Genomic DNA, 18,991 nt, shown 5'->3' with positions numbered 1-18,991 from the left:
ATTCCTCCCAGATGACCCCTTATCCCCCACCACAATGATAACCTATCCTGCAGTCATCAGTGTGTTAGTGCCAGGTGATTCCTCCCAGATGACTCCTTATCCCCTACCATAATGATAACCTATCCTACAGTCATCAGTGTGTTAGTGCCAGGTGATTCCTCCCAGATGACCCCTCATCCCCCACCACAATGATAACCTATCCTGCAGTCATCAGTGTGTTAGTGCCAGGTGATTCCTCCCAGATGACCCCTTATCCCCCACCACAATGATAACCTATCCTACAGTCATCAGTGTGTTAGTGCCAGGTGATTCCTCCCAGATGACCCCTTATCCCCCACCACAATGATAACCTATCCTACAGTCATCAGTGTGTTAGTGCCAGGTGATTCCTCCCAGATGACCCATCTATTCCACTAGCTAACAAATGTGTAATTTTTATTAACTCTTTATGCAGGAAAAGCTTTTTTATTGTGATTTTTCGAGGATATATATTTTCTTACAGGACCTGCGGCCATCATGCGCACAGAACGATCGGTTCACAGATTGCCCTGCGCGCATACACGGCTCCCGTTCTCTGCAGCACATACAGCACGTGATGCTGTAGGAGATGGGCCTCCCCCTCTATACGATCCTGCTTGGAGTGACGTCACGGCCCCAGCTCCCGGAGAATCCCTCCTCTTTGCACGGCTCTGCTGAGGGAGATGTGGGGACTGCTGTGACACGCAGGGAGCGGGCGGGCTTCCAGGCGGCGCGCAGTGCGCATGTGCACAGCATGGCGCTGAGTGCCAGCTGACTGGCTGTAGTCTTGGTTCTGTGTATGTCCTCCCAGGTCGGGGACACGGGCAGTAACGAGACATGAAGACTCCCATTTTCCTCCTGTCATGGACAGCCATGGTCACCCAGGTGAGAGTCGTTGTGCGTATTTCCTCTGTTGGTGTACAGACGTCTGCCTTGTGTAGATTCTGGCACTTATGTGGTGGCAGACTCCATGCCATCCTGACTAGCCCCGAGCGCTCATTATTCCCTCTGGTAGCATTACATCATATTACTCATCATATTCCCCTGCTCTGTGCCAGTGCCATAGTCACAATGCAGACTGGATGCATATGTCTGATGGTATGCACTCTGTACCAATGCAGGAGGGCAGAAGCAATGCAATGCTGGGCACACCCTGAGCAAGGCCTTCATGTGTCCACACAAGGGAGACCTGATCACATCCCCCATAACACAGCCATCACAGGAGGGCCACAACATAACCATGGGGCCCCACATTCACCCATAGCCCTCTATGTCCTGCCAGATTTTCACCTGGACTCATCCAGCTGCTGCAAAATCATTAGCAATGCTGTGTCTGAGGTGAAATATGAAAATCCATAGTTGGCATCGAAATAGACAGCTGAAAGCAGCTACTTCATCATAGAGAGAATAGAGAGGGTTAAATCCTGGTTATTGTAGCTGAGCATACATGAATAAGGCTGTATTCACACATCCAAGTGCTGTCTGACTAATATATATATATATATAGATCAGCAGAGCAATATCCAGCAATAACATGAGCAATCCAGGGGGCTGTTAAAAAAATTCCTTCACTTTATTCATGAATACATAAAATTACAATGGTCCAAGCGATTTAGAACAGCAAACTAGCGCAGGAGAATAGCGCAGATAGGACTATGTGTTTCAGCGGTAACACCCGCCTTCCTCACGGTCCGAAATCTCAGATTTCTGAGGAAGGCGGGTGTTACCCCTGAAACGCGTAGTCCTAGCTGCGCTATTCTCCTGCGTTAATTTGCTGTTCTGAATCGCTTGGACCATTGTAATTTCATGGATTCATAAAGTGAAGGAATTTTTTACAGCCCCCTGGATTGCACACGTTATTGCTGGATATTGCTCTGCTGTTCACATTAATATGGATGGACTCCTACTCCTGATCCGGGCACAACGGAGTTAACCAGGTCAGCTGAGGTGTGTATATATATATGTATATATTTTTATATATATATATATGTATGTATATATATATATGTATGTATGTGTATGTATATATATATATGTATGTATGTGTATATATATATATATATATGTATGTATGTGTATATATATATATATATATATATATATATGTATGTATGTGTGTATATATATATATATATATATATATATATATATATATATATATATATATATATATATATATATATATATATATCTATCTCTATTTGCCATATTCAGACATCTGTCAAAATAGTGGATCCTTGAGCATGTCCTATTGTGATCTGAATTTGAGGATCAGAATAGGACATTAGGACATACTCAATAGGTCGGGGTGCTATCTGAGAAAAAAGGAAGCACACCGACACTGTACATGGATACAGGAATGTAGCCTTAGGCTAAGCTCAGACAGCCTTTTCCTATAGCCAGCTATTGACCATTGGTTTCCTAAAACAAACCTTCAGCCTCCTATTAAAAAGCTGTAAATTTGGGTCAGGAGACCCACAGTCTGTCCATGAATATGGACCATGTTATGCCCCTTTAACACATCAGTTTTTTGCTATCGTCACAATCCGACGGTACAACGGATCCGTCGCAGATTGTGGAAAAATTGATGTGACGAATGCGTGTAAAAAACTGATCCGTCGTACGAGTTTTTTTTTCAGGCCAAACGTTGAAAATATATATATATATATATATATATATATATATATATATATATATATATATATATATATATATATATATATTATATATATATATTATATAATATATATTGGAGAGAGATAGACTTTTTTCTGGGCATGCTCGGTTGCAAAAATGGATCTGTCTCCCGGTTCTGTCATTTGACGTATTACGACGGATCCTACGCCCATAGGCCTCCATTACACCAAATGACGGACGGCAACGGATGCGTCGCTGACTGTTTTTTCAAAGTACACAAATGTTACTGTGAATGTTGTCTCCGTCTGACGGACACACATTTCACAACGGATCCGTCGTACAACAGATGTAACGTGAGTCCATCCGTCGCTAATACAAGTCAATGAGAAAAAAACTGAGCCAGCGCTGGATCCGTTTTTTGCAAAATTCAACGTCATGCCAAAAAACGGATGTGCGAAAGGGGCCTTATACGTCTGAACCCAGTCATAATCACCTTTTTATGATGCAGCTTCTTGAGCCAAAGCCAAATTCACTTCTGGCTCCAGAACTGCAGCATTTAAAGAGAATCTGTCACCAGGTTTTATTCTACCCCCATATGAGAGCAACATAACGTAGAAATACAGACCCTGATTCCAGCGACGTGTCACTTACTGAGCTGTTTGCTGTCATTTTGACAAAATCAATGTTTTCTCTGCTGCAAATCTAGTAGTTATACAGAGCTCCTGAATATCCTGGACTACCTGGCAGCAGGACACTTAGTCCTCTAATGATAAAATCACTGATTAATCAGCAGTAGATTATCAAAACTACACTAAGCAGTCCAGTGATGTAGTGACACATCACTGGAATCAGGATCTCTGCCCCTATATTATGCTGCTCTCAGATTAGGGGCAAAAACCTTGGGACAGATTTCTTTTAAGGGAAAAAAAGCCTATATGCAATATACAACCATCATAAAGGTAAAATTATACATGCAGTTTTTGTGGAATTGTTTCAAGCAAAAACTGGATCCAAAAAGACAGGTAATCAAAGTGGTATTCTCATTTGTAAGTTATCCCCTATCAATGAGATTGGGGCTAAATCCTGATTGGTGACATGCCCGCCGTGCCCATGGCTTGGAAGAACTCCTTGTGACTGGTCCGATGGTTCATCATACACCTCTCCGCTCTATTATTGATTCTTATGGGAGTGCTGAAGAATAGTGGAGCATATTGCCTATATATATCCATCAGTCTCATGTGTGATCGGCCAGTCCGGTAGCCAAATGTCCCCTTTTCACTGTTTTTTTTTTTTTAATTTCTATTTATCCTCCAACTTTGACTTGCTAAATACAGTTCCTATTAGGTTTTCACAGTTTGGAGTAATTTTCGGAAACTAGTTGGCATTTTAGTAGCACAAGAAGAGATGTCATAGACGCCAATAGAAAACAACAAACCTTAAAACATTGGTTACAGGAGCAAATTTCTAGACGTATTGGTTACTTGGCGTTCAGGATTTGTTCAGCCATCCTCTTTCTCAGATTCTCAGGGTATGTTCACATTGCATATTGTTTATATAAATAATAATAATAATAAAAAGCATTTTTAGGATACACACAGGGGGTTAGGGACTATATACAGGTTGCTAAACTGCTGTAAAAGAGGTGGTAAAGATAGTGATTTAGCACGTTCCCTTTAAATCTCATGCACTCACTGAATATTTTATCCTTGTGGTTTAGAACCATTATTTATTTTTATTTTTTTTTTCAAATCTGCTACAATTATTTTAGCTTTTTTACAGCTTTATGCCATTCAAATGAATAGAAAAATGCACAAAAATGTGTTTTATGCAGCGTTTTTCCTGCCAACACTGAGTATTTGCAGCAATGTTTTCTACACCCCAAAAAAACCCAACTTGTGCATAGTGGCTTTTTTTGTTACAATTTTTAATTGTAGTTTTATAATACAGGTATATAATGAAATATTAAATGCACTACAAACAATGCCTAGTATTTTTTTTTTCCTTTTTTTGGACAGTGGTTTCATTTTTGGTAAATGCAGCATAACATTTAATTTTTTTGCGTTTTTCCAATAGACTTTTGTCAGTAAGGCAGAGAGCACAAATGGAACAAATTAAAGAACCGCCATATTGGAGACACATATCTCCTTTCTGTCTTAACTCTTTCCGGACGATTGATGTGTCGATACATCCGATTTTGCAGGGGGTTTCTGCAAATAGACGGCTATGTGCACACGTAGCGTTCTGTCCCTGCAGAAATTTCTGCAGCGATTTGAACAGCACACGTGCGCTTCAAATCGCTGCAGAAAGAGTCCGTGATGAAAAAAAAAGCCGATTTCATGCCCTCTGAGTGCAGCCCCTCCCATAGACAGAGCGGGGGATGTATGCAGAGCGCAGGAAAGAAGTGACATGTCACTTCTTAGAACGCGCACTTTGGGCAGCAGCCGAAGCCCTGCGCTCTAATACGCCACGTGCGCACGGCTCCTGCATGATCTTCATAATCTTCGGTGCAGATCGCAGCGTAACTGCATGCAAATATGCAACGTGCGCATATATCAACTGGACGTATCGGTAAGGCTATTTGGGGTAGCATCTCTGGAGCTACTTCTTTGGCATCTCAGGGTTAAAGTGGTGTTTTTAAGTTATCCCCATCTGCAAAATAGCCGCTGACTTTCCAATCGCTGGGGGTCCAACTACTACGGCCTCCAGCGATCCTGAAGACCATGTCTCTGAATAGACCCTTCTGTATGGAGCAAAGCCATTATGTGCACTGCTGCTCCATTTATTGGCAGCGCCGGGGACTGTTGAGCACAGCACATGTCTGCCTCTCCCCAGATCGAGGCATCGATGATCAGTGTGCATGATCGATCTCTGCTCCATTAGCCAGGGTTTTCTGTATCAGTGGGAATCGCAGCAGTCGGACCCCCAGCGATCCCTTATTCTTTGGATAGGGGATAACTTTCAAACTTGGGAACACCTTTTTAAAGCAACAGTTTCATGGAAAAAAACCATCACATTTAATTCTCAAAGCCTTTTGTTAAAAATTGTCTGTGGGTTCAAAATGCTCATTACACCCTTAGGGGAGCAGTTTCCAAAATGGGGTCACATTTGGGGATTTCTGTTGTTTCTTGGCACCACAGGGGCATCTGCAATCTGTTCCATCGAAAATGCTCTTCAAAAGTCAAATAGCGCTCCTTCCATTCAGAGCCCTGTCTTAAGCCTGCTTTACACACTTCAATAGATCTTTCAATCCGTCGTTGGGGTCAAGTTGTAAGTGACGCACATCCGGCATCGTTCGTGATGTATTTGCGTGTGAAACCTACATGCGATCGATATTGAACGAAAATACGGTGATCGCATACACGTCGTTTATTCCTCATACATTGGACGTTTGGTAGTACGAAACTAGTCAATTGTAATGTGTGACATCCCTCATACGATTTTGGTGTCTGAGGCTATGTGCGCAGGTGTGCGCTCTGCACCGCAGCTTAACAAAGGTCTGCTTCAGAGCGCAGCTGAAAAGCTGCGTTCTGAAGCGCCTCATAATGTCTGTCATGCACTAATCTCTGTCAGTCCGTCACTATCTCTGTCCCTCACTCTCTGTCCATGTCAGTCTATCCCCCTCTCTCATATACTCACCGATCCCCGGCGCTGCACGGCATTCACACTGCTCCGGCGGCTTTTACTGTTTTGAAAAAGCCGGCCGCCCATTAAACAATCTCCTATTCCCTGCTTTCCCCGCCCACCGGCGCCTATGATTGGTTACAGTGAGACACGCCCCCACGCTGAGTGACAGCTGTCACACTGCACCCAATCACAGCAGCCGGATGGGCGTGTCTATACTGTGCAGTGAAATAAATAATTAAATAATTAAAAAAAACGGCGTGCGGTCCCCCCCAATTTTAAAACCAGCCAGATAAAGCCATACGGCTGAAGGCTGGTATTCTCAGGATGGGGAGCTCCACGTTATGGGGAGCCCCCCACCCTAACAATATCAGCCAACAGCCGCCCAGAATTGCCGCATACATTATATGCGACAGTTCTGGGACTGTACCCGGCTCTTCCCGATTTGCCCTGGTGCGTTGGCAAATCGGGGTAATAAGGAGTTATTGGCAGCCCATAGCTGCCAATAAGTCCTAGATTAATCATGTCAGGCGTCTATGAGACACCCTCCATGATTAATCTGTAAATTACAGTAAATAAACACACGCCCGAAAAAATCCTTTATTAGAAATAAAACACACAAACACATTCCCTGGTTCACCACTTTAATCAGCCCCAAAAAGCCCTCCATGTCCGGCGTACTCCACAGTCCTCCAGCGTCGCATCCAGCGCTGCTGCATGGAGGTGACCGGAGCTGCAGCAGACACAGCCGCTCCGGTCACCTCCACGCAGGTAATGAAGACAGCCGCGCGATCAGCTGAGCTGTCACTGAGGTTACCCGCGGCCACCGCTGCATCCACCGCTGGATCCAGTGACAGCGGGTAACCTCAGTGACAGCTCAGCCGATAGCGCGGCTGTCTTCATTAGCTGCGTGGAGGTGACCGGAGCGGCTGTGTCTGCTGCAGCTCCGGTCACCTCCATGCAGCAGCGCTGGATGCGACGCTGGAGGACTGTGGAGTACGCCGGACATGGAGGGCTTTTTGGGGCTGATTAAAGTGGTGAACCAGGGAATGTGTTTGTGTGTTTTATTTCTAATAAAGGATTTTTTCGGGCGTGTGTTTATTTACTGTAATTTACAGATTAATCATGGAAGGTGTCTCATAGACGCCTGACATGATTAATCTAGGACTTATTGGCAGCTATGGGCTGCCAATAACTCCTTATTACCCCGATTTGCCAAAGCACCAGGGCAAATCGGGAAGAGCCGGGTACAGCCCAAGAACTGTCGCATATAATGTATGCGGCAATTCTGGGCGGCTGCTGACTGATATTGTTAGGCTGGGGGGCTCCCCATAACGTGGAGCTCCCCATCCTGAGAATACCAGCCTTCAGCCGTATGGCTTTATCTGGCTGGTTTTAAAATTGGGGGGGACCGCACGCCGTTTTTTTTAATTATTTAATTATTTATTTCACTACACAGTATAGACACGCCCACCGGCTGCTGTGATTGGGTGCAGTGTGACACCTGTCACTCAGCGTGGGGGCGTGTCTCACTGTAACCAATCATAGGCGCCGGTGGGCGGGGAAAGCAGGGACTAGGAGATTGTTTAATGGGCGGCCGGCTTTTTCAAAACAGTAAAAGCCGCCGGAGCAGTGTGAATGCCGTGCAGCGCCGGGGATCGGTGAGTATGAGAGAGGGCTGCTCAATTCACTTACTCAGGAGTTTAGCGGTCACCGGTGAGTCTTCACTGGTGACCGCTAATCAGGACGCGACACAGACAGAGCCGCAGCATGACAATGAAGTCGGGGGAAGTTCACCCGAGTTCATTCTGACAGTGCGGCTCTGTCTGTGTCTGCTGTGAACTAACATTCACCGCTGCTACATGGCTGTCTGTGTCTGCTGTCAGCGGCCATGTAGCAGCGCTGAATGGCAGATGACATAGTAAAAACGCATCCCTACACATTACACACGCTTATCAAGACAATAAATAAAAAAAAAAAGGGTGCCCAATGCATACGTCACAGAACACATGATCTAAAGGATCGCACACAAAATTGACCAATTTAACATAGACTACTAACGCACGTGTGACAGCAAATGAACGACCAACGTGCAATCTCATTAGATCGCATATGCGACCTGGGCGTGTCACATCGCATACGAGATCGCACACCTAATTGTAAGGTGTAAAGCTGGCTTTAGACAGACACACAGCATGAAAATCGGAGCGAGTGGAGTGCGATAAAACATCGCATTCCACTCGGACCAATATTAGCCTGTGTGTCAGCGCACATGAGGGATTATTTCCTCACCCTAATCGGACTGAGAAAACAATCGCAGCATGCTGTGACTGTAATGTGAGACTCTTTCTCTCGCACCCATTCAAGTGTATGTTAAGATCGCACTGCACTCGCGGTACACTGGTGTAATGTGAGTGCAGGGCGAGAATGGCAATAGCCGGCTACGGAGGAGAGAGGGAGATAAATCCCACCCTCTCCATCTCCGTGCCGGCCCGCCCCTTCTCAACGCCGCCCCTCCCCTCCTCAGTGCCGGCCCATCCCCCGCAGCTGAGGTCAGATCGCACGATCAGACCTGAGTCACAGTGACACTTGCATGTCATGCGAGGATTGCATTAGTCCCCGTGTGGCCTCACATGGGGCATCGGAGCTCTCTCCTGTGAAATTTGGAAGTAAAGCAACATTTCCGTGGAAAAAACACAACATTTAAAGCACCACTCGAGCATTTTTTTTTTTTTTTTTAGCAATGGAGTGACGCTTTTAACCTAAGATCCCTGCCCCTAGTCTTATACTACCATTCGACGTCTTCACCTTTTACTAATGCTGGTCCGGTCCCACGGCACCATCTTGTGCCTTTAATTTCTGACTGGCCGGAAGTCAGAAGTTACGCCAAAAACTCTCAATTCATGTCTGAGTGCTAACATGCCGGCGGCCGGGCGCTCAGCTGAGCGCTCTCAAAAGCTGATTGTCCAGCCACCGAGAGATAAAATAAAGTTTCTGTGATTTTAAAAAAAAAGAGCATGAGCAGTGAAAAAATAAAGGATTCCGCCGCCCAAAAAAGTTACATGCTGCATTCTTTCCGCCAACGCAGGTACTTTTGGCACAATCTGTCATCCATACAAGTCTATGGGAAACATGTTTTCCAAAAGGGCGGATTGTGACTGAAGGTAATTAACGCAAGTGTGAAAGTACCCTTACTGCCAAAAGAGCAGGTTTTGCTGTAGAAAAAAAGCTGCATAAAAAAAGCTGCAAAAAAATGTGTGAATGTGACGCCCCTGGCCTATCAGGTTTTCACAGGGTATTGTACAATCTGCCCTCCCGTGCAGTATCCACAACTATAAAATACGGGTCCCCAACTATATGGTGTGTCCTACAACAGCTAATAAAATCCTAGGCACCACACCCAGCAGACACACCAGTGGCTGACCTGAGTGGAATAGGGTCGCCCACTTGGGGGTTTGGTTAGGAGAGGTCAGGAGTGTCAGGAGTAGGGAAAAGTAGTTTGGAAGTGAAGGAGAGAGGAGGTCAGGAGCAGGGCTCCTAGGAACTGTCTAGGTAGCAGACGGTGGTTTGGGCCTAGAGGAGCTGGACCCCCGGTCACTGGGGATCGTGACAAGGGGCACGGATCTGTCGAGGAGGACAGCCGGCGGCCTTCTACCATCACCGGGCTTGGACCAGGGCACGATGGGGTACGTGGACCCTGGGTCAGGGAGTAGCTTCATGCAACTTGACAATTTACCCGACGAGAATGGAGCCCTCAAGATCCGCTCTCCACCTGCTCCAAAATCTGGGTTCTAGCACAACGAGGGGGATAGGACTTTCCACTAAAACGGTCCAGAAAATCCAAAGCGTGAACCCTGAGAGCAAGCTCCCACACTTAGCCATAGTGGTGAGCGGGACCCGGCAAGTTTCATACTACCGGGACCAACAGAGAAGTAAACTTAGTGCCAGGAGGCAGGTCACAGATCACCAGGCAGCACCATTGGGGGCGGGACCCGAACCAGCTCCCTTCAGCGGCAGCGGTGTCCAAAACTTTGGGTTATCCAGTTGTCGGTGTCAGCTTTATGGACTGAATGAGTAGGCAAGTGACCCCTTCACTCCCCACGGCACTTCCCAAACATCATCACCGAGTCCCTGGGCATTCCCGCTACCCGTAGAGGGTTCTGACACCTAGCTGCCCCACTCTATCACCCCCGGGTACTCCCAACTGCAGCGGTGGTACTCCACATACCACGGGTAAATACCCCCTTGAATCCCCTGTAAATACCCCCTTCATTTGAGTGGCCGCACGACCCCCGGGTCCGGTTGCCCCTCGAGCCACCGCGGATCCGAGCAGCCCGGCTGCTGACACGGGGGCGGCACATGAACATACCCTAAGGCCTCCTTCACTCGTACATTTTTAACATGTGCATGAAAAATGGTACAGTATTTTACATCAGTGTGTCATCATTATGGCCGTATATACCATCAATATGGTATCAGTGTTTTTCACAGACACATACACTTGTATTGGCCCTTGTCAATTGTGCTGCCGAAAAAAAACCTGACATGTCTCCATGTGTTTTGTACGGACACGCAGTATGTGTGACAACACCAAAATGGGAAGAGCACCGTAGGTTATCATGGGTAAAAAACTGGATACTACACATAGTGGGAACATGGATGTGTGAAGTAGGCTTAAAATTGAAGTGGTCCTTAAAGGGTTATTCGCATTTCCAAGATCCTATCCCAATATGTAGTAGGTGTAATAATAATACAAGCACATAGCTCCAATTACAAGTATATCATAGTTCTCATGATAAACTGTCATTTACCTCATGTGCAGGGCATTGCAGCTTAGGTAGCCATGGTTATGTCCACTCATACTGTATAGTGACAGTCAGTTAGTCCATGACCTGCACATGAGGTAACAGACATGGCTATACTGCATTTCTAATTGGAGGTATTTCCTATTATTATTATTATTATTAGTACACCTCCTACATATTGGGATATGATCTTAGAGATGGGAATACTGCTTTAAAATTTAAAAATTGCTGGTAAACTTTTAGGCCTCGATTTAATCATGATCGGCAATTTTCTTGCCAGTTTCAATGAGCAGGCGTGTAGGAGTCAGATTATCCTGATTCAAGGAGGGGAGCAAACTTCTTACTGAATCAGGAGCATCTATTCAGTTTTGTGTCCCTCCTTGCAATACGCCAGAAATCTTACTCCAGTCATGTAACCAGGGCTGTGGGGTCGGTAAGCCAAACCTGTGACTCCGACTCCTCAATTTCCCTTGCTCTGACTCCCACATATATTGCTTATATTTAAGTGAAAAATTTATTGTAGTGCAATGTGAACATTAGACATTTAACCATTTTTATGCTACAATAATCAAGATATTTAGATAGAACATAAAATATATATATTGGAATACAACTTTAGAACACAAAAAACTGTAATGAATTGTAAATATGTAATACCCCATGTAATATAGATTACATAGTGTTATATATAATATATATATACAGATATATATATAATATATTGTACATATAATATATATAATACTATGTAATAAACTATTTAAGTGGAAAAAAAATAGTTTTCAACAAAAACCTACTAAATAACATTTGTGCAGTCTTTGAATTTGTTGTAAGAATTAGTAACGCCTCCATCAGATCCTCCTTCGCAGATGACCTCAAATCTGACCTAATAATTGTAAGGCTAGAGAAGAACCTCTCTACAGTAACTTGGGTTGGAGGCAAAGCCGTAACCACAGGGGCAACATCTCTAACAATTTCCGGGTATAAAGGAATTGCCTCATGCACAGTCAGTTTTGATGAATGGTTGAATTTTTCTATTTCTTTGAGAGCAAGTGAAAAATTTTGCTGAAATATGGTCAATCTGCTGCTATAGGAGATGGAGTGAAATCTTTTTCCTTGCGGCAACACTTTGCCTGCTCCATGTCATCCAAATACTTGTCAAAGTTAAACTCCTTATCTGATGAGGATAAAGATACGGTGGTAGTAGCACTCTCAGGACCCAAGTCCTCTTGCATCTGGCGGTTCTGTAGGCCACTCATCCTAACTACTACCTCAGTCAGAGCTTCTTTTCCTTTAGTAAGTTGTTGATCATCAAGCAGTATACGATGACTTAGGTCCACATAAACAGCTGCCAGAAGAATTTTATTTTCCAATAGTTGTGTCTCTCTCCGTTTCATTGAAGCAGAAATGCAATCTGCAATTAAACCTCCTCTTTGGGACAGGCAAAATAGCAAGTTCTTCCACCTCTTATGAAAATGCCAGGAGTTAAATCCTCAGTTTGTAATTTTTTTAGTCACGGTAAATGGGTGATTAAGCAATTCCTTCAATTCAGCTACCTGTGTCCATTGACCTTTATTTAGGGTTTCCGTAGGGTTCGCCATATCTATAAGAAACCGTTTTAGTTCAAGCAATCGCTCAATCATTAAATAAGTGCTACCTCACCGAGTGGTTTGATCGACAATTGCTTCTTCCCCAGCACGTTTCTTCAAGATGGAATCAATTTTAGGCTATGTGCGCACTGGGAAATGGAATTTTCTTGAGAAAATTCCACATGCTCTTAAAGATTACCGCACCCGCGGTAAAAAAAACGCGGCAAACCGCACCCGAAAACCGCATGCGGTTTGCTGCGGTTTCACCGCGGTATTGTTCGCGGTATTGCCGCGGTTTTGCCGCGTGCGGGTTGGGATGTGCTTTATTGCATTCAATGCAATAAAGCACATTGAAAAAAAAAAAAGTCATTTAATTCTGAGATAGTAGATAGACAGAAGAATAGATAGAGGGATAGATAGATAGACAGACGGATAGATAGATAGAGGACAGATCGCTACATTTCCCACGGTCGGCAGTGAGTTCACATTACCGGCTGTGGGAAATGACCGGTAATTACCTCTGCTGTCTGCTGCTTTCATTCAGCGCTGTGTCTGTGACAGTCGCGGCTGGATGTAACCAGCGCAGTACCTGTGGATTACGCCGGAGCGGTGGATTACGTCAGAGCTTTGTTTTGGGAGGGGTTAATAAAATGGTGAACGAGGCTTGTTTGTTTTATTTAAAATAAAGGATTTTTCAGTGTGTGTGTTTTATTCACTTTACTTATGGATTGATCATGTCAGCTGTCACATAGACGCTGCCATGATCAAGCCTGGAGTTAATGGCGGTGATCCACCATCATTAACCCATTGTATTACCCTGCTGCCACTGCTACACGGCGGCAGGAAGAGCCGGGGACACGCCGGTACTGCCGCATAATGGATACGACAGTCCCGGGGCAGCTGCAGCTGATGTTCTCGGCTGCGGGAGGTGGGAGCGAGGTGGGGGACATTAACCCTGCCCCTCTCCCTCCCCAGCCTGAGAATACCGGGCTGCCGCTGTGTGCTTACCTCGGCTGGAAGGTAAATATGCAGCGGAGCCCACGTTCTTTGTTTTCTATATTTCCGTTTTCTTTCTATGTGTGTTCTGTGTGTCTGTGTCTATGTGTTCTGTGTCTGTGATGTGTCTGTAATCTGTGTGTGTGTTTACTCTGCACGGCTTCCTCTTCCTGTAATGACATCACTTCCCTGCAAAACCGCAGACAAGCGATGTACATTACCGGAGGTAAACCGCGAAATACCGCAGGGAATAACGCAGGAAAACGCAGTGAACCGCACAGAATTTGCTGCCTGCGTTATTCCCTGCGGGATTTCACGATAACATTGGAGTCAATGGAGTGAAATCCCGCAGCGATGTGCGGAAAAGAATTGACATGCAATTGTTTTTGCTGCGGGAATCCCACAGCAAAACATGCAGCTGTCAAATTCCGCCCAGTGCGCACAGGATTTTTTTTGCCCATAGGTTTTGCTGGTGATTCACTGCAGAGATGTTATGAACATTTTCTGCAGCGAAACATGCAGCAAAACCGCAAAAAATCCGCGGCAAAATCCGGTAAGTGCGCACATAGCCTAAGGGGTTCTGGCGGCAATGACCAAATTCCTCACTTTTCCAATCAGATTTCCAGCATGTCCCTCTTGCAGACTCTCTCTTATTGCCAGCTGCAGCGTGTGCACAACTCAGCGCATGTCATGAATATGAAGTGTTTTGAAGCAGCTTCAACAAGATCATCTACTTCCAAAGTATCATTTTGCTGTTCTTCTGTTGTAATATCTGTTTGTTCCTCAGTTACATGAGCAGCACTGTGGCTCCATCTCTAACATACTGAATCCTAAATTTACTTCTAGATGTTGTTCATTACGCTCATTCATCAGTTTAATTGTACTTATGTTTGAAGCATTGTTTTGTGAGGATCCGTTTTTGGGCTCAAAAGTGGATCCTCACAATGAATGAGCAGTCAGTTTCTGTGGCGGTTTTCTAATCTGCTTTTGCTATTGAAAACATTATCTATGAGCTAAGAAACCTTTCAGGTGATGCGGTTTTTTAAAAAAAACGCTGTGTGTGAATGTAGCCTTAGATCAGGAATAGAACAGACATTTATAGGACATTTCATAACTTTCCCAAATTCCTTTGAAAAAATATTCAGCACATTCTGCATTGCACTACTGTCCCCAATTTATTATATATTTTAGGAGTTGGAGTCTGTCCATTTTATACCGACTCCACCAAAATGAACCCCGACTCCGACTCTACAGCACTGCATGTAACACCACTGCTCATCATGCCTCTGTCCCACTCCAGCTTTGCCCATTTTAGTGGTGTTGAATAAAACTAGCGTTGAGATATCGAAAGACACAGGTTTTATGCTACTTTAATGACCCAGGTTCCATATCCTGAAAAAAAGCTGATCTAAAAATGATGCTGATGTAGGCACGTGCTAAATGGTATTTATTAACTATTTTGCTTAGTATGAGTATCTGGTTTTAGGGCATAGGAATTTAGCCTATGTGCGCACTAGAAAAGTGATTTTTCTCAAGAAAATTTCTTGAGAAACTTCTGGGAGTTGAAGATTACCGCACCTGCGGTAAAAAAACGCACCAAAACCGCTGGAAAAACGCATGCGTTTTTGCTGCGGTTTTTCTGCAGGTTGGTCCCTGCGGTTTTTTATGTTGTAACTGCAATAAATAATATAGATAGACAGACAGATAATGGATAGAGGGAAAGATGGATAGGTAGAGATAGAGAGAGATAGATAATAGATGAGAAAGACCTATATAATGTCCCACCCCCCTGCATATTCTAAGCTGACACCCTTTAGTGACTTTCATGTGGCACTAAAGGGTGCTTAACCTTGTATTTAGCCAAAAAATAAATAATTAAAAAAAAACGACTTGAGGTCCCCCATATCTTTTGTAGCCAGCTAGGGTAGAGCAGATGGCTGTAGCCTGCAAACCACAGCTGACAGCTTCACATTGGCTGGTAATCCAAAACAGAGGGCACCCCACACTGTTATTTTACATTAAATAATTTAAAACAAAAAACGTGGAGTCCCCCCCCAAATTGGATCACCAGCCAAGGTAAAGCGGATAGCTGTGGTCTGGTATTCTCAGACTAGGGAGGTCCACCGTTATTGGACACTCCCCAGCCTAAAAATAGCAGGCCATAGCCGCCCCAGAAGTGGCGCATCCATTAGACGTGCCAATCCTGGCGCTTTGCCCCAACTCATCCCATTGCCATGGTGCGGTGGCAAACTGGGTAATATGTGTGGTTGATGCCAGATGGGTAATGTCACCTGGCATCAGGGCCTGGGGTTAGTGATGTCAAGCGTCTATCAGATACCCAACATCACAACCCAGTCAGTAATAAAAAAAAAAAAATTGACAACAAAAAAAGTTTTATTTGAAAAAACACTCCCCAAAACTTTCCCTCTTTCACCAATTTATTGAAAAGAACAATCAAATCCGGGTCCGGCGTAATCCAATAAGGGGGTCCACAACTATCCATACCATAGTTACTGTACTACTCAATGAAGAACAGAACATTCCCCATTGGCTGGGAGAGCAATGCAGTGACCTGAGCTAACATCAATAGGTCAGCCGAGGTCACTGCAGGGGATGACGAGCGCTGCCATCAGGAGGTTAGATGAGATCATTACCTGCTGTGACGATCTCCTGTACTCCTGACGTCAGCGCCATCACTGCCACTGTTACCACTAGTAACAGTCTCTGGCCGCCCGCGAGACTGGCATAGAAGGCAGTGACAGCGGTGACGTCAGGAGAGCAGGAGATCGTCACAGCAGGTAATGATCCCATCTAACCTCCTGACAGCAGCGCTCATCATCCCCGCGGCTGCCAGCACTGCAGGGTGAGAAGCTGCTGATACTGAAGTGCGGGCAGCCGCTGGGCTGGAGCAGGACACAAACTGCACGGGCACCCAACGGAGGTCACAGGGAAGTGCTTCCGTGCGGCGTCCAGGGAGTGTGATGTGTGTGTGTGTTTACTCTGCTCCTTTCCTCTTCCTGTCATAATGACATCACTTCCCTGCAAAATGCAAGATAGTGCTGAACATTACCGCAGGTAAAGTGCGGCTATACTGAGGGTATACCGCACATTATTTGCTACCTGCGGTATACCCGCGGTATTTCACAATTACATTACAGTGAATGAAGTGAAATACCACAGGTACCTGCGGAAAAGAAGTGACATGCACATTTTCTCAAGAAATTTTCTCAAGAAATTCTGCATAAAGAATTTTCTTGAGAAAAAAACGCAGTGTGCCCACAGCTATTTTTTTTTCCCATAGGTTTTGCTGGGAAATGTCTGCAGAAAGATTTCAAACATTTCTCAAGAAATTTCTGCAGCAAAACTGCGGATAAAAACGCAGGGTGCGCACCAGGGCTTAGGCTATGTGCACACTAGAAAAAGGATTTTTCAAATGTCTTGAGAGTGAAGGATTAGCGCACCTGCGTTAAAAAACGCACCAAAAACGCACCTGCGTTTTTACCGCGATTTGGTGCGTTTTTACCGCTTGTTGCTCCCTGCGTTATTATTGTGCCATTATCTATGGCAAATAACGCAGTTAGCTGCAGAAAAGAAGTGACATGCTCATTTCTTTTTCTTAAGAAAATCTACAGAAAGAATTTTCTTAAGAAAAAAACGCAGTGTGCGCACAGCTAATTTTTTTTGCCATAGGTTTGGCTGGGGAATGTTTGCAGAAAGGTTACAAGAATTTCTCAAGAAATTTCTGCAGCAAAAACGCACCAAAAACGCAGGGTGCGCACCAGGCCTTAAAGTCTGAAAATTGCACATTTTTCTAAATTTTTGTAACTTTTTTGATATCTTCATGAAAAAATTAATTGTATATCAACCTAAATTTATCACTACCATATAGTATAATGTATCATGAAAAAAATGTCGCAGAATCACTGGGATATATAGAAGCAGTGCAGAGGTATCAATACATAAAGTGACACCGGTCAGAACTGAAAAATGTGACGTGGCAGGAAGGCGAAAACCGGTTTCTGTGGGAAGGGGGTCAAAATGAAATGTTAGATTTTTACTATCCCCGGGAAAGAGCAGGGAGCGCGGGGCAGATGCATTCAGGAAGGTATGTGTTTATAGGGCATGGTGTTATTGTACCAATACAATAGAGCTGATGGCAAGTCCCCGTTCTCTGCTGACCCTGTCTACACAGCAAAGCTGAAAAGTGGGCCGCAGAGAACACAACACATCAGCATATTGTGTGTGCTCTGGGGTTTGTTATGGAAACTGGAATTTTTCAAGATATTTTTATAATTACATTGAAACACACAATCTGTCTGAAATGTTACTGCTTGTATCATGTTTGGGGTTTTTTTGGGGGGGGGATTTAGCATTTGTACCTTTTGATTACAGTTTAAGATGTAACCACACTGCTCAGAGCTTGTCCTCTTTTTCTCTAGGTGCTCTCTGAATATGGGATGGTTCACGTTACATCGGATAAAAGTGACGGCAGTGCCAAAGATTACTGTATTCTGTTCAACTCGGAATGGGCCCACCTGCCTCATGACCTCACCAAAGCTGTGAGTAAATCTTCCCACCCTGCAGTTTATCATATATAGACCCTTACATTGATTTATTTTACTCCCTTTTTTTCCATGCTTTTTTTCCTTGCTTCTTTTAATCAATACTGCCGGGATAAACGCATCCCAGTAAAGTCTATGAGAATCCTGACTTGCTGTGCACACGCTGCTTCTTTATTCCTTGCAGATTTTGGTGCTGAAAAAAGAAGCAGCATGTCAATTATTTCTGCTTTATTTTTTCTGTCTTTTTTTAATCCCCTGTAGAGCATTATCATTACTGGGGATTATATTGCACTTTGCCTCACACACTAATCATACAGCATAGGTCTGGGAGGCAATCCGTAGTTCAGTAACCCGGGGTCGTCATGGCTTCGATTGGGAACCAGTGATCGCATTACAGGAACCCAATCACCAGAGAAAGATAAGCGATTCCTCACCCTGCCTCCTGAATGTTGCAATCTCATTAACCCCCTGAATGGTGCGATCAAACTGACGGGTGCGGCACAGAGACCGCTCTGGACAGTAAAGGCCCCGTCACACTAAGCAACATCGCTAGCAACATCGCTGCTAACGAACAACTTTTGTGACGTAGCAGCGATGTTGCTAGCGATGTTGCTGTGTGTGACATCCAGCAACAACCTGGCCCCTGCTGTGAGGTCGTTGGTTGTTGCTGAATGTCCTGGGCCATTTTTTAGTTGTTGCTGTCCTGCTGTGAAGCACAGATCGCTGTGTGTGACAGCGAGACAGCAACAACTAAATGTGCAGG

The 18,991-nt window shown here is 44.6% G+C and overlaps 1 protein-coding gene across 4 annotated transcripts in view; it reads left to right on the top strand.

Moving 5' to 3' along the window:
• The first annotated feature begins 702 nt into the window (after positions 1 to 702).
• The window catches only part of SPPL2B (signal peptide peptidase like 2B), a 94,434-nt gene continuing 76,145 nt past the window's right edge, over positions 703 to 18,991 (top strand). For 2 of the 4 annotated variants that reach the window (XM_075352443.1, XM_075352442.1), the window contains exons 1-2: positions 703 to 903; positions 18,106 to 18,225. In XM_075352443.1, the coding sequence (XP_075208558.1) occupies positions 856 to 903; positions 18,106 to 18,225 (168 nt within the window). In that variant the 5' untranslated portion in view covers positions 703 to 855. The remainder of the gene's footprint in view (positions 904 to 18,105; positions 18,226 to 18,991) is intronic. The other 2 variants (XM_075352441.1, XM_075352440.1) reach the window with 2 other exon arrangements.

The sequence above is a fragment of the Anomaloglossus baeobatrachus genome, chromosome 1 (genome assembly GCF_048569485.1).
Source record: "Anomaloglossus baeobatrachus isolate aAnoBae1 chromosome 1, aAnoBae1.hap1, whole genome shotgun sequence".
NCBI classification, from domain to species: Eukaryota; Metazoa; Chordata; class Amphibia; order Anura; family Aromobatidae; genus Anomaloglossus; species Anomaloglossus baeobatrachus.
The sequence above is the reverse complement of the archived record's forward strand: the minus strand, read 5'-3'. Positions and strand labels throughout refer to the sequence as shown.